This window comes from Plasmodium knowlesi, assembly GCF_000006355.2.
Source record: "Plasmodium knowlesi strain H genome assembly, chromosome: 4".
NCBI lineage: Eukaryota > Apicomplexa > Aconoidasida > Haemosporida > Plasmodiidae > Plasmodium > Plasmodium knowlesi.
The window spans coordinates 505,105-519,094 of record NC_011905.2 but is presented as its reverse complement, the minus strand read 5'-3'; the positions used below and the strand labels follow the sequence as shown (position 1 = coordinate 519,094).

The window sequence follows — 13,990 nt, the reverse complement described above, 5'->3', positions numbered from 1 at the left end:
CATGAAAAGGGAATTGATGAAGAAGGTCAAAGTCTGTTTCTGCTGCTATCAGCATCCGATGGAACTGCAAAACCATTTTAAATGAACCCTTTCTACACATCTTACCCACAAAAACACATTTAGGAGGGGGTTGCACATGGTAACTTCACCCCAGATTAATCGTACGTATTATTTATTATTATTTATTATTATTTTTTATTATTTATTATTATTATTTTTTTTTTTTTTTTTTTTTTTTTTTTTTTTTTTTTGGATAACACTTTTCATTTTGTCCACCTAAGAAATTGTCAAGGGTTGCTCTTTGGAGACGGATAATATGATCAGCTGAGTAACCACATAGGTTGCATGTTTGATGATAACTTTTTCGATGTGCGTGCCGCCTCACCTCATCGATCATGTTCCTCCTGGGGCTCCTCTATCACAGGTGTTCTTTTGGATGTTCAATCAAACGGGTTTGGAAGGTGGAACTACCAAGCGCATGTTTGAACAATGGAAAGAGGAGAAACCTACTCACATTAATCTAGGCTTCCCATGTATCTTCTCTCCCCACAAGGAGGTGTGAGGTATTCACGGGGACCCCCTCTCCCTAGGTTGCAAAAAAAAAAATAAAAAAATGTTTAATGGTGAAGTTACAAAAGTACATATATCTAGTAACGCATCCCACTGCGTTGTTACATGTTATTAATCAGCCAAACGCATGATGGATCGTTAAAGAAAAAAAAAAAAAAAAAAAAAAAAAAAAAGACTGCAAAAATCAAGGGGAAGAGACTTTCCCCCAAATTGGCAGAGAAACGCCCGTCGGGGTCATCTCCATGTAGACGTAAAAAAAATAAAAAAAATAAAATAAAAAAATAAAATAAAAAATAAAATAATAAAATAATAAAATAATAATAATAGAAGTAGTTATAGAATAAATCACATATGTTGCAAATTCGGAAAACAAACGACGGGTAGACGATGACGCATCGCCGACCACCTACAGATACCTGGAGCGCATGTAGTTGTTAGCTAATTTATGCGCCAAGCGTTTTATCTCGTAGAATTTTTCATCGAAGAGGTAGTCCCGCGTGGCCTTGGCGATGATATCAAAATCACGAACATCTTGGCTATCAATATTTATATCCCCAATATTGGGAACGTTAAATCGGAAGTAGGTATTCTCTCTGTCGGAGAGCCACTGCAAAACTTCTCGATGTGTTTCATTTGCTCTTGTTAGTAGATGAGCCGAATTAATTATTATTTCAAATGTGGAGGCAGATTTCCCACTAGCTGCTGATTGTGTTAATTTGGTTGGAGATTTTCCTGTCCCTATAGAAACGATTGTATCTAGGTCTTCCTTAATAAAGGAAGAAAGATTTTTGTTGTTCAGTCTGGCACATTCTTCCAATGCGATAAGTGCAGGGTTGCTCGCCTTCAACGCTCCATCTACCAGGTGTATTTCTGGTTTTATATGGAACCCTAGATCTTTCATATCCTCAGAACTGGGTCCTTTCAAATACGTTGGGGCAGATGCAGTTGCCCATGCAGCTAGCCATAATGGAAATTTATTGATCCCTTCGTAAGATTCTCCATTTATTGCATTGTACTTATGAGTGTAGTTCCTCAGGAGGAACAACTTATATGGGTTGTGCTTCACATCAGTTGCTGTCACGAAACAATACACTTTCTTATATGATGACATAATCATCGTTCCTAGTTTTTCCATAAATAAATCTTTAACATTATTAATGTCGTAACCTTCGAATAGGATTCCAGAAATTATGTTCCTATTTCCTACAAATATTTTTTGCATGGTACTTGGTAATAGATTGGTCACATCTCGGAGGCCCATCTGTTTTAGAAGAGCCAAGGAAATCAGTCCACCTGCACTCGTTCCACAGACCATGTCGAAACAATCGATCAATTTCACGTCGTCGTTGCCAATCACCTTCCTGATTTCATTTTCGATTCTATTCAACACGATTAGCGTGGACATGGCTAGGATGCCTCCTCCGTCCAGGGACAGTATGGAAACGCTGCGAGGGGGGGGGGGTTAGGAAGTGAAGAAATAGCGACTGCATAAGAGTTGCATAGCGACTGCGTAACAATTGCATCGCGACTGCGTAACAGTTTCATAGCGACCGCGTAACAGTTTCATAGCGACCGCGTAACAGTTTCATAGCGACCGCGTAACAGTTGCATAGTGACTGCATAACAGTTGCATCGCGACAGCATATCCCCGAGAGGTACCTCCTTCGGGCCCATCCTCTAAACGAGCAGACCAAAAGTGTCACCGCTCCGGGTGTGCTCCTCAACTTACCGTTTCCTAAACGGAGTGTAAGGATCCTGCGGGATCTGGTTGTACTTGCCACAGTAAAGCAACCCGTACCGACACTCGATGGTCATGCCCAGGGACATGCAAGTGCTCACATTCAAGTGTAGCATACTATTGGCACTGTTATTGTACAGATAAACGTATTTCTTCTTTTTCGAAGAAACCCTTATCTGATTTTCATTGTGGAAAGTGCAAGAAAAGCTTTCCGTATTCGTTTTATTCTCTTCAAACAAAGCAGACTCCTTTTTTTTATTTTTCACCCTCAGGTTATTATAACAGTTTTTGTTTCTCCCCTTAATGTTATTCATATGTTTTGTGTTTTTTATTTCTTTGGAATCTTGAAATAAAATATCTGTCTGATCAAAATTGAAATTACAGATTCTGCTAATTTCATCATTCAGGTTTTCCTTCTCCATTGTCATTGGTTCTCTTTTTTCACCTTTTTCTTCCTCCACGTCTACATCGCTTTCCTCTCCTTCCTTTTCCACGTCGTCATCCTGATGGTCATCATCGTTATCGTCATCGGGCACATCGTCAGAGAGGTCCCCTTCCTCCTCCTTCTGGTTAGCCGATGGGCTTTTCTTCCGTTGGGGTTTCCCTCGAAAGGCCTCTTTGTTCCTTTCCTGAGCCTTCCCCTGAGTGGCATTTTCCTCATTCTGCGGGATCAGTTTGTAGTTCACTTCCACCTGCATCTTGGACAACCCAAAGTAGATGCTATCCCATTTGCTCTGCGGGTGTGTGGAGAAAGAGTGAAAGAGAAGTGATGGGTGCACTGGACATCAGACAAGTGGTGAACAATGTTCCTAGATGAGTGGATGATAGGTGAGTTGAAGGTAGGTACGTTACTTCCCCACTCCCACTTCTTACATTGTTGCTATTTTCCACGTAGATGCAGTAGAACCCAGGCTTGCGCAACTGAACGGAGTGCTTATGCTGGGTGAGTTCTCCATCGAAGATATTCAGCGTGTGTTCGTTGTTCTGTGGAAATTGCAAGAAGTCACTGTGCAAGGACGCATTAACCACCTGAGGGCTAAAACTTTTTATGGGTTCTACATCAAAGTAGTTATTTAAAATGGTTGAGTTTTCTGCCCGAAGTTTACTGTATTCATTTTCTCCATTCTTTATGTTATTATCCTTAAGATTTTTTTTTTTTTTTTGGGTCTTCTTTTTTTCCCTCTCGCCTGTATCGTCGCTGTGTTCTTCTCCACTCAGTCCATGCGAGAAAATATCAGAATACATGTAGATCCGTTCCTCTTCATCGTTCATCCTTTCGGGGGGTTAATGAACGATTGAACTATATCAGATGGGTGCAATGTCCTTTTTTTTTTTTTTACTCCCCTTTGTCCTTTTTTTGGAGTCTCTCTGGAGGAGGAAAAACTGGACTTGATCAGGCTACTTTTCCTGGTGGGGCGGTTCATATATCCAGGGTTTTCACCTCTCAACTTGCTTACAGCTTTTTGCTATCAAAACGACATCAACTTGGGTGTGGCACTTTGGTTTTAGTTTCAATTGACACTGAGGTTATTTTATTTTCTTTTATTTTTTCTTCCCCCCTCCTTTTTTCCTCTTTGGCTTTTTCTCCTTTTATATGTTTCTTGGCGAACAGCGAGACGTGCTCCAGAGGCATACAAACAAAACTGTCACGGGGTAGTCAACTTTCACATCGATCATATTATACATAGTAGATTATATAAGTACTTCCGTCCAAAGGGGAGAAGAGACGGGTTTTGCAACTGCTGGAATGAGGGACGAAAAAAAAAAGGGGGGGAGTTCGCACAAGAAATTTCGCTCTCCTGGGGAGGAGACGAGCAACCGGGTATAGTTGGGATGAAAAAGAAGACGACGAGAAAAAGAGAAAAAAAAAAAAAAAAAAAAAGAAGAAAAGAAAAAAAAAAAACTGTCATCGAATTATAAGCACAATGGAAGCAACGTGGCAAAAACTCAGCACGGACGCCTCGAAGCTCGCGCAAGTATACATTGGAACGAAAGCGAAGAATTAAAAAAAAAAAAAAAAAAAAAAAAAAATTCCACTTTTGCTTTTGTGCCAACATCCCTGGGAGTGCCTTTCCAATGCGACTGAACAGGGTGCCCCAACATGTTCAGCGAGTACGTATAAATTGTTATACCCGTAAGTAAACATAATGCTTCTTCTTTTTTTTTTTTTTTTTCTAATATATATCTATATATATATTTATATATATATACATATATATAGATAAATAGATAACCCTCAACACATTTGACTTACCCATGGGAAAACACTTCAGTGGTAGGGAAACTCCCCTCAAACGGGAGGAAAATGACCACAGTCAATACGCATCTTCCTGCGTACTCATACTTCACTAGCAACAAGTCCCCGAGTGGATAGCCATTTCACCTCCAAATCCGAGCATATCCGCCCTTGTTTTGTGAGCAGGCTCTCCCGGCGAATGCGCGGGGTTGGGGCCTCGCTGAACGAACGTCACCATGAGGTGCGAAAAAAAAAAAAAAAAAAAAAAAAAAAAAACCTAGTATTTGTGCCTTCCGTGCACACAAGCAGAAGGAAAAATAGCATTTAGTCCAATTGCGCGAGCAGCTGCATCCTTACACAAAGGCGTAATTGTGCGACATCGACATGGAAAAGGGGACAACCTATTTATGTGTGAGTTCATTTTTATCATTTTGTAAATTTTGGATGTGGAAAAATTTAGAGTCATGTGTTTACTGTTGTGTGTTCTATACATATAAAAAAAAAAAAAAAAAAAAAGGTCCAACTTGCGCGTAAAAAAAAAAAAAAAAAAAAAAAAAAAAAAAAAAAAAAATGAATCTTTTTCTTCAATTGAGCAAGTTGGACAATCAAATTGAGCATTACCCCTGTGACGTATTATTATTAAAGCGACAGATCCCGGTGTGTGTGTGTAGGGGGGGAATAGCAACGGATTTACCTAGACACCTCCACGAAGGAGCTCCACATTGATGTGCACTGCATGGGGAGCCTTTCCTCTTCAAACGCGCCAATCCCTTTGCAATCACAACATATTTGTCTATCCAAAAATGGAAAATTCAGATAGGTTTGTTTTTGTTCTGCCCTTTTCCTTAGGAACATGAAATTTCGTGTTTCTTTGCCATGTAGTTTTTTAACACCGTCTTTATTTCACATCCCAGAGATCTACATGCGCATTCGGCGTAGCTGATAATCTGTACGGAAAGGGAGGGGGGGGGAAGTTGGCGTGGGTGTGATTTGGGCGAGTTTATACACGTGTAAGGGGATGTAAAATAACCCCTCCCCCCTCAATGTGTAAACAAAAAAGGATTATGGTGTAATGAACCCATCACAGAGGAGCATACAGTACACTCTCGGACTGGTCTTCCTACCTCGGATAATGTTTTACTGTTAAAGGAATTCCCGGATCCATGAAAGAAGCACACTGTTCTGAGATTCAAACATATTCCCAGGGTTATGCTATTCGTGTCGTATTTTTCGCCGTAGTACTTTTCCTCCTGCATAGGGGAACAGCGTTGTGCACACATTAGGAAGAGGTTAAACAATGGGGGGCCCAAAACGTTCACCATAGATGCCACGCACATAAGAACGAAGGAGTGTGTCTCCTCTTTCACATGTGTATACCAAGTTATCTACGTCCACAAGATGAAACACTCTCTTCGTGTTTGGGCAAATGATCGAATTCTTGAAAAAGGGGAAAAAAAAAAAAAAATGTTAATTATCATATTATCGTTGAACCGATAAACACAATAGTGTGTGTCTATATTTGGTAGTTCATCTTTTTGTTTTTTCCTTCATCTTACCACATTTACGGAAACGATAATGTCCCGCATTTTAATTTGGGCATTGATTAATGCAAGTGATATGCACGTCAGGGTGGCACTCAGACAGCCTTAAAGGTTAACGGAAGATAAACATAGGGGAGAGGTGGGATGGTGAGAAGGTGAACCGTTTATATTTGCAGGAATAATTGTTAAGGAGGTGAATTTGCGCTTGACCTCCCCACGTACATGTGGTTACTTTTACCCACAACTGTACACGTGAAGCACGCCAATTTCACGCGATTCCAAATTACCTCCATCGTTCTGAATGATTAGGCACTTTATGTTAATGGAGCACTGTGGGTACTGGTCCAAAAGAATAACGCTCGAAACGCATTCTAGTAACAGATTTTTTATATTTTCATCGCTCTATAATAGGGGAGAGGAAAAAAAAAAAAAGAAGAAGAAAGGTGAAAATTAGCTAGATAATTCAGGTTAGACCAGAAAAAAACTTATGAACGTTCATGCAAAATGGTAAATTAGAAAAAAAAAAAAAAAAAAAAAAAAAAAATGCAAATTAGCTAGCTGGTGTACGTTAGACTGGACAAAAATGCGTAAATGCTCGCGTGAATTATCGCGGAAAATGGACTACAAAAAATACCTCGTCGTTGGCCCTATCGTCATTCATATTCAAACTCTTGATTTCCAAAAAGACCTTTCCCTTGTCGTAAGTTGCATTCTTGGAGTCGGGCTTCGGTCCATATCTTACAAATGGAAATGGTGGAGAAAGGTGTAGAAGAGGAGGAATAAGTGCGCGGCGAACATGTGTACAGACAAAACTGCTCGGAGCGAATGAGCTACACAAAGATTTTTAAATTTACATGAGTGCCAATATTTTGGTGTTTCCAAGGGAGTAAAAGCAGGATGCGTCAGAATATCCATCGGTCCCCAGTTTTATGACTAAAAAAAAAAAGGGGGCAAGGGGAAGGAGGGGTTGAATAATATGCGGAAAAATTCATTACAGTTTAACACACCAATTTTGTGGTGGTAATAGGCAATCTTCACGATTTTTCCATTTTTTTTGCGAGGCTGGTGGTTTAAGTCCTCTGCCAACACATAGCATATATGCAAAAAATTAATTTACACATATCCCTGATTTCATTGTTCTTGCGGTTATTTATCCTTTTGAAGGTGCCACTCCTGCGGAAGTCTTCATCGATTTTCTCTATTTTGCTTTTGAAATTGTACGGAGGGAGGGGGGCTCTATACTTCGACATTTCCTTACGACAGTTGTTTTGGGTTCAGGTGATGGGAATATAACCTGAGTAGTGGTACCCTTTGGTAATTCTCACTTGGGTGGAGAATTGCAATCTTTTTTTTTTTTGCGAAGCGCTGCGTAATTTGTCATTGTAGTGGGGATTATACAGGACTGCCGTTTGGAGTGTTGACGCGGATGAGCGAGGTTGTATGATATTATGTATGTTTCTATGCACGCTCTTATGTTTGTATTTTTGTACGCACGTTTTCAGGCAAGTTTATTCGTTTGCCTTCTCCCTTCATATATTATTTTTATTTCATTATTTCTTATTTTACTTCATTTTATATTTATTTTATTATTATTATATTTATTTATTTATTATTTATTATTTATTTTTTTTTTTTTGTGCACGAACGTGGCTAAATCGCCTGACCTGTTCATATTTTTTTCCGCTCCAGTGGTGATACCTCTGCTGAAATTGCAACATTTTTCCAACTGTTCGATTTAACTTAGCAGACTTCTCCGCGGTGCAGGAGTGGTATTTCAGAAGCAAAGTGGAAAAGGCTGGCGTTATTCGACTATTTATGTGTTTACTGTTTTTCTTGCCTTTTCTGCTAAAACAAGTTTGCCACTCCACCGTTGGGTGATTATCCATCGGGGTGTTCACTCGTATACCCCCCTCTATTTTGTATTTTTTTTTTTTTTTTTTTTTCCCTCTCACTTTCGCTTGTTGTGCACATGCCTTTTAACCCCTGCGCCTTTTCCGAACCAAATGATGTTACCGATACGTTACACCTATGCAGTGCTACTTCCCTACGTGATTATCATTCTGCTAGCTTCATCAGACGGAGGGAGAGAAAAAAGAGGTGTCCAGAAGGAACTCGCCAGAAGGCACTCCTTTCTTGGTCCAGGTATAAAAATACGTGAAGTGAAGATACACGGGCAGTGGAAAAAAAAAAAAAAAAAACTGGAATCAAAGTTGGACGTAAAATTGAAATTCACCTTAAAATCGACGCCAACGTCTAATCAAGAACTACCCTTCCCGTACGACAGTGTGAGAATAGGCCAGGGCTATGACATTCACCAGATACGGGTCAGCACCCCGGAAGACATCACCGTGGATTCCTCTGCTGATGCCAACAAGCAGAACTTCAAAAGGCTAACCATCGGGGGGGTGCAGGTGGATACAATTTCCGTCCTGTCGCACAGCGATGGGGACGTAATTTATCACGCATTAGTAGATGCCCTACTTGGAGGTATGAATTGTTTGGACCTAGGAACCCTCTTTCCTGATGGATCGGAAAAATATAAAAATAAAAAGTCAATTTCCTTTTTAAGATATGCCAGACTACTTTTGTATAAAAAGAATTATGCCATTGCAAATTTAGACATCATCGTCATTGCGGAAATTCCCAAAATAAGTCCAATACGAGAGGAAATTGTTCGAAACATATCTTCTGCTCTGGGCATCTCGGAGTCGCAGGTCTCCCTCAAAGGTATGTGCACGTGTACACACACAAGTGTATTCACAAGTGTATTCACAAGTGTATTCATAAGTGTATTCATAAGTGTATTCATAAGTGTATTCATTAGTGTATTCATAAGTGTATTCATAAGTGTATTCCCAAGTGTGGACTGCACGGGTACAACACATCTCCACACGCTTGTTCCACCACACGCAGGAAAAACACACGAAAAGCTCGGCCCCATCGGACAGAAAAAGGCAATCGAGTGCTTCGCAAATGCGCTCTTAATTCGAAAAAAATCAGAAAAAATCTGAAAAAAAAAAAATTTTTTTTTTGTAAAACTTGAAAAAGGAACCTCCCCTCAACGCAGTCAATTGAGCTGCACCTTTCCTCGGGGGGAATAATTATCATCAGTTTATCAAATTTGGCCTTTTTTTTTTTTTTTTTTTTTTTTTTTTCTTTCCGTTTTGCACATACTCAGGAGACTTCAACTTCGCTTTCTCGTTAAGGCAACATGGTCGTAATAACCTACTCATAAGTGTCTGTGTGGGTATGTGTGTGGGGGGCGGTCGCTAGGCGCGTCGCAAACAGGTTAACAATGTTGCTCTCCATGTGTGTTGACTGTTGTTTTGTGTTTTTCCTTCTGTGCCCCTTTAACTGTGTAACTTTTTTCTCCTCTTTAATTCTTTTTTATGTTTTCCTCTTGGTCTGAATCCAATTCACTGAGCTGTGGGGTCCTTCGGATAGCAGTACTGCAGAATAGCGTACCTGAGCGGGGTGATGGTGGGGAGAAAGCTTTTGGTAGTGAAGGGGGGTCAATTCAGAGTACTTTTTGACCCTCCTTGGATCAATTTAATTTAATTTTTTTTTGTTTGCTTATCTTTTTTTTTTTTTTTTTTTTTTTTTTTTTTTTCTGTCCGTTTTGCATTACTCTCCGTAGTTGCACCAGTCAGGGGACTTTCTGTTCAGCTCCTCCACGACATCTCTCTGAAGACCACAGCTAGTCAGAAGGAAAAAAAAAAAAAAAAAAAAAAAAAAAAGGGGGGGGGAGAAGGTGAATAATTGGATAGGTGCACAATTCTCGTGGGGAGTGCGGTGCCTACCGTTGTAGGCACACATGTGGTACTGTCTAGACGACCTACCAGATGGGAGATTTCAAGCATCTGAGGGCGATGAACCTGGTGGGGAAATATCCCAGAACGTCTTTGTGGGGATGCCAGAAGTTGAAGCTCAGGTCACCCAGGCACCTGCGATAATTGGCGTCCCCCTTGAAACAGACGAAGGAGCTTTTTTTAAATTCCTCCACGAGATCCTTGGGCATCACCCAGTAGGGGAGGGGAACGTTCCAGTAAATATGTTCCTACAGGAGGGGAATGAACAAAGTGATATGTGGTAAAAGTAGCGATATCTGAGATGGCCTGCTCAGCAAATGTTGTTAGTGGTGTTGTTGCGAAAATAGTCAGTGAGAGTGGTAACTCCCTGCGTATCCGTGCGAGCCTCACTCGTATCTTCCACTTCTGAGTCTCCAGGAACTCCTTCCACTTGGTTGCCATGAACACCGTGTTGGGGTACTTGAAAAAAAAAAAAAAAAAAAAAAAAAAATTGGAGAAAAGAAAAAGTGTGAAAACAAGGAAAAGATCAATCGGTGGAAAACACGATGGGAAAATTCTACAGAAGGAAGTTAAACGTTTTCATGAGTGATACATGTGTCGGCTGTCTTCTGGTTTTTCTTCATCCTCCCTTTACCTTATCATCTTTACTGAGTGATTCCAGCGCGTAGTGTACATCCTTGGCCATGGTGTCTGACACGAAGAGGGGGAGCTTCTTCACGTGAATGTGCACTTCGTCGAAGTAGCGACTCAGCAAGTGCAGGAGGCACAGGTCCGTGATGAACTCTAGCCCCATGTTATCCAGGACGATGTCGAATCGTGGCCAGTGCTGTGACAGACGAGGAAAAAATGGCACAACCAATTGGTATGTTGGAGGGTTAATCGGTTGGCAGGTTAATCGGTTGGCGGGTTAATCGGTTGGAGGGTTAATCGGTTGGTGGGTTAACCACTTATCGGAGAGACGCCACCGCGTCGCCTACCTTCGAGGTGATGTCCCTGCGCAGGATCTCCATGTCGTTACAAAGAACCTTGTCCAGGTACATGCTGTCGTGCAACTTGTCCATGTCATCCGTGCCAAAGTAAAATTGCTTCTCCTGCAAAGTTTTTTTTTTTATGTCTGTTTCGTCCACCTTGTGCTTCTCCCCCTTACTTTTGGTGGGGTTCCAACTTAAGTCGAACTGGTTAGACCATATGGAGAAATAAAAAAAAATGGCAAACACCTTTCCCTCTTCATTCTTATCGTATAGTTCCAGTAACTCCTTGGCACATGTACATATTTTTTCAATAAAATTTTTGTTACATTCTATGGAATCCTTTTTTTCGTAATCAAAAAAATCATAATTTGTTTTTTCAAAATCGTATGAACAAGTCAGGTAACGGTAAAAATAATATTCATTAAAAAGCCACGAATTATTAACAATTTTTGTTTCTGTTTCGATAAAATAGGAGAGTAAGAATTCCCAGATATGTTTGTCTTCCTGGCAATCCAACATTTCGTATGTATATTTGTGTCCTTTTGTAAATATTTCTCTGATTTTCGTTAACTTGGCGTCTATTTTGTTTTTCTTCGTGTACTCTGCATTGTGGTCCTCCACACCTTTCAGTATGCTCTGGGGGATCCGCCTTACGATGGTGTCATTTTCCTGCGCGAGGATCAGGGGGTTGGGGGGACATATATATAGATGATCGACACGTATAGAGGGGACACTAAGTATAGCGTTGGTGCAGCCGTTGCATTCCCCGCAGTACCATGCTATTCGGGCGGTTGCATGTCAAGATGGGAGGAAGGAATTCGTCTTCACCCCGGAGGTAGGAATACTCCTCCTTGAAATTGTTGTAAAAGTGACGAAAGTACATTTTGAGAGGTAATTACATATGTTTCTCTCTACAGTCAGGAGGAAAAAATATATATATATATATATATATATATATATATATATATTCTTCCCAGAAGGTGTGCTCTCCCGAACGTGTATATTCGCTCGACGTTGTAACGGATGAATCATGACCTGTTCAATTACAAATTCGTTTTAAGATAAGGTACCTTTTCAAATGAGAACCTTTACAGTTTTTTTTTTTTTTTTTTTTTTTTTTTATCTCCCCAAGGAGAGCGGTAAAATATCCGCTGCCAGTGCAGCTGTGCAAAACGCTGCCAAATATGTAAACTGGAAAGCTGCCACAGGGCCGCAGAAATTACCCGTTCGGAAAAGAAAAGAAAAGAAAAAGGTAGCATTTTTTTTTCTTCTTCTTTTTTTTCTGGGTGAACGTCAACCCAAGGGTGTGATGCAAACGAAGAGAGACGCTCACAAAATGGTTTAATTAAAAAATAGGTTGTCTTCAAATAACGTGCTTGAAAAGGTGGGAGAGAGAAACACATGTTTCTATCTTCTCCCCATTTGGATATGTGGACGGGGTAAAGAAAAAAAAAAAAAAAAAAAAAAAAAAAAAAATCAACATGGTGAACGCTACACACGTTTGAGTAGCAGTACGCAACTACATGCACATCCATGTTCGTACGTTGGGGGGTAGCGCGCGTGTGACCTCCCATACTAAGCGGACAACATGAGCGGAAAGATGACCACCCCGCGTGCTATTTTCCCCTCCCTCCATCAGCGCCGTAACTTCCTTCCCCTTTGCTTCAAATCCACAAAGGGTACTCCATAAGGATAGGTAACCCCGATGTTGTACTGCTTGTGGATTGTCCCTTGAGATATGTCGACCGAGGTGAAGAGACAACCATCCAACGTACTTAACCCGTTAATGTAGTAGGCCGCGTCTTGACCACCCTTACTTCTGACTGGGTTAAAGTTATGATGGCTATAAAATCGGTTCGGCAAGTACATGACATTTCTTTGTGCCCTTCTTGATTCCGTAGGAGATGTGTTATTTCCTTCAGTCTCACCTATCCCCTCGAAGCTTACTTCTTTGTAACCCGGTAGCAAACTTGCAGAGACCTTCCCTGCATCATAGAAACACGTCTGCTCCCGAAGTATATCCTTTGATGGGTCGTATTCGCCTTCGGTGAAGTAGGGATCGATTGGTTCTTGTGTAACCCTTTCGAAGGGTGTTTCTCTGGATGGATCCTCCTGGTCTTCAGGTGACTTCCCTATAAGGTGAGCTACCTGCGCGCTGTCCATCTCGGCCCCTTTGCCAAGTGAAGATGATTCCGTGACTGATTGCTTAGCTGCATCTGTGGAGTCTCCCTCCTGGTGGTTGCTCCCAGAGCCTGTCTTCTCAACGGGAAGTTCATTTTGTGTGTCCCCATTTTGGGAGGTTTCACCTTCTGCCTTGCCGCTTGCCCCCTTAGCCATGTTCACCCCCTTTTTTAATCCCAGAAAATTTCGGCTAGCTCTATTTTTTTTTTTTTTTCCAAACTTTTCCAGTGGTATTAATAGCTTACTCAGTTTGTAACTTTTCTTTCCTCCGGTGGAAGCAGTTGGTGTATTTAAGTTGGACGAGTAGATATTTTTGTTTTTTTTTGGAGGAGTATTTTTTTGCAAATTATTTAAGTGACTTTTTTTTTTTTCTTCTTGTATGTTTCCTTTTGCGTCTTGTTTTACCAACTTGCTTCCAGTATGAATGGGGTGCGTACTTTTCTTCCCTGACCGTTGCGAGTTGCTTCCACTGTGTGCTGTTCCCTTTAAACTTCCACCGTGTTTTGTTCCTCCCGAACTGGCACTCCCCGTGTGTCCCTTCGAAACGAGCCGTCCCAATAGGCCGAACTTGTGTGCGTACTTCCTCCACCCCTGGTGGTGGCTGTTCCCATTCCCCACCTCAGAAAGAACCCTTTCCAAAACATGTAAATTATTTTTTCTATCAGAAGGTAAGACAGAAATACTACTTGCTATTTTTGGACTCAAATTTTTAGACTTTTTTGCTACAATTTTTCCTTTCTTCTTTTCTGGAATGTCTTTTTTTTGCTTCCTTTTGTTCAGCACGTTACTGCCATATTTTTTGGACCCACTTTGGCTAGTTCCGCTGCTTGACCCGGCCAGGCCTCCTCGTATCGTAATACTCAGATTCATTTCGTCCGTGGTGGGTTAAATTCTGTCTTCCTACAGCGCCACGTGTGTCCTATTATAGTGTGTTGCGTTGTGTT

General features: G+C 40.9%; 5 protein-coding genes across 5 annotated transcripts; 1 reads left to right on the top strand and 4 right to left on the bottom strand.

Moving 5' to 3' along the window:
* Nucleotides 1-976: 976 nt before the first annotated feature.
* Nucleotides 977-3,580, bottom strand: PKNH_0412000 (patatin-like phospholipase 1, putative; the record flags this gene model as incomplete). Its single annotated transcript, XM_002257908.1, has 3 exons — nucleotides 977-2,015; nucleotides 2,300-3,042; nucleotides 3,182-3,580. 3 exons carry the CDS (start codon nucleotides 3,578-3,580, stop codon nucleotides 977-979), a joined length of 2,181 nt encoding a protein of 726 aa, XP_002257944.1.
* A 1,809-nt stretch (nucleotides 3,581-5,389) lies between these two features.
* PKNH_0411900 (uncharacterized protein) lies at nucleotides 5,390-7,335 on the bottom strand (the record flags this gene model as incomplete). Its single annotated transcript, XM_002257907.1, has 8 exons — nucleotides 5,390-5,491; nucleotides 5,669-5,794; nucleotides 5,922-5,981; nucleotides 6,101-6,189; nucleotides 6,373-6,487; nucleotides 6,720-6,822; nucleotides 6,940-7,018; nucleotides 7,203-7,335. 8 exons carry the CDS (start codon nucleotides 7,333-7,335, stop codon nucleotides 5,390-5,392), a joined length of 807 nt encoding a protein of 268 aa, XP_002257943.1.
* Nucleotides 7,336-8,091: 756 nt separating this feature from the next.
* PKNH_0411800 (2C-methyl-D-erythritol 2,4-cyclodiphosphate synthase, putative) lies at nucleotides 8,092-9,096 on the top strand (the record flags this gene model as incomplete). Its single annotated transcript, XM_002257906.1, has 2 exons — nucleotides 8,092-8,812; nucleotides 8,999-9,096. The coding sequence occupies 2 exons, from the start codon at nucleotides 8,092-8,094 to the stop codon at nucleotides 9,094-9,096; spliced, it is 819 nt and encodes a 272-aa protein (XP_002257942.1).
* Nucleotides 9,097-9,501: 405 nt separating this feature from the next.
* On the bottom strand, nucleotides 9,502-11,748 carry PKNH_0411700 (conserved protein, unknown function; the record flags this gene model as incomplete). Its single annotated transcript, XM_002257905.2, has 7 exons — nucleotides 9,502-9,550; nucleotides 9,714-9,782; nucleotides 9,925-10,142; nucleotides 10,285-10,353; nucleotides 10,529-10,720; nucleotides 10,872-11,534; nucleotides 11,641-11,748. The coding sequence occupies 7 exons, from the start codon at nucleotides 11,746-11,748 to the stop codon at nucleotides 9,502-9,504; spliced, it is 1,368 nt and encodes a 455-aa protein (XP_002257941.2).
* A 752-nt stretch (nucleotides 11,749-12,500) lies between these two features.
* On the bottom strand, nucleotides 12,501-13,916 carry PKNH_0411600 (conserved Plasmodium protein, unknown function; the record flags this gene model as incomplete). The annotated part of the gene is made up of 1 exon (XM_002257904.1): nucleotides 12,501-13,916. The coding sequence occupies one exon, from the start codon at nucleotides 13,914-13,916 to the stop codon at nucleotides 12,501-12,503; it is 1,416 nt and encodes a 471-aa protein (XP_002257940.1).
* Nucleotides 13,917-13,990: the final 74 nt, after the last annotated feature.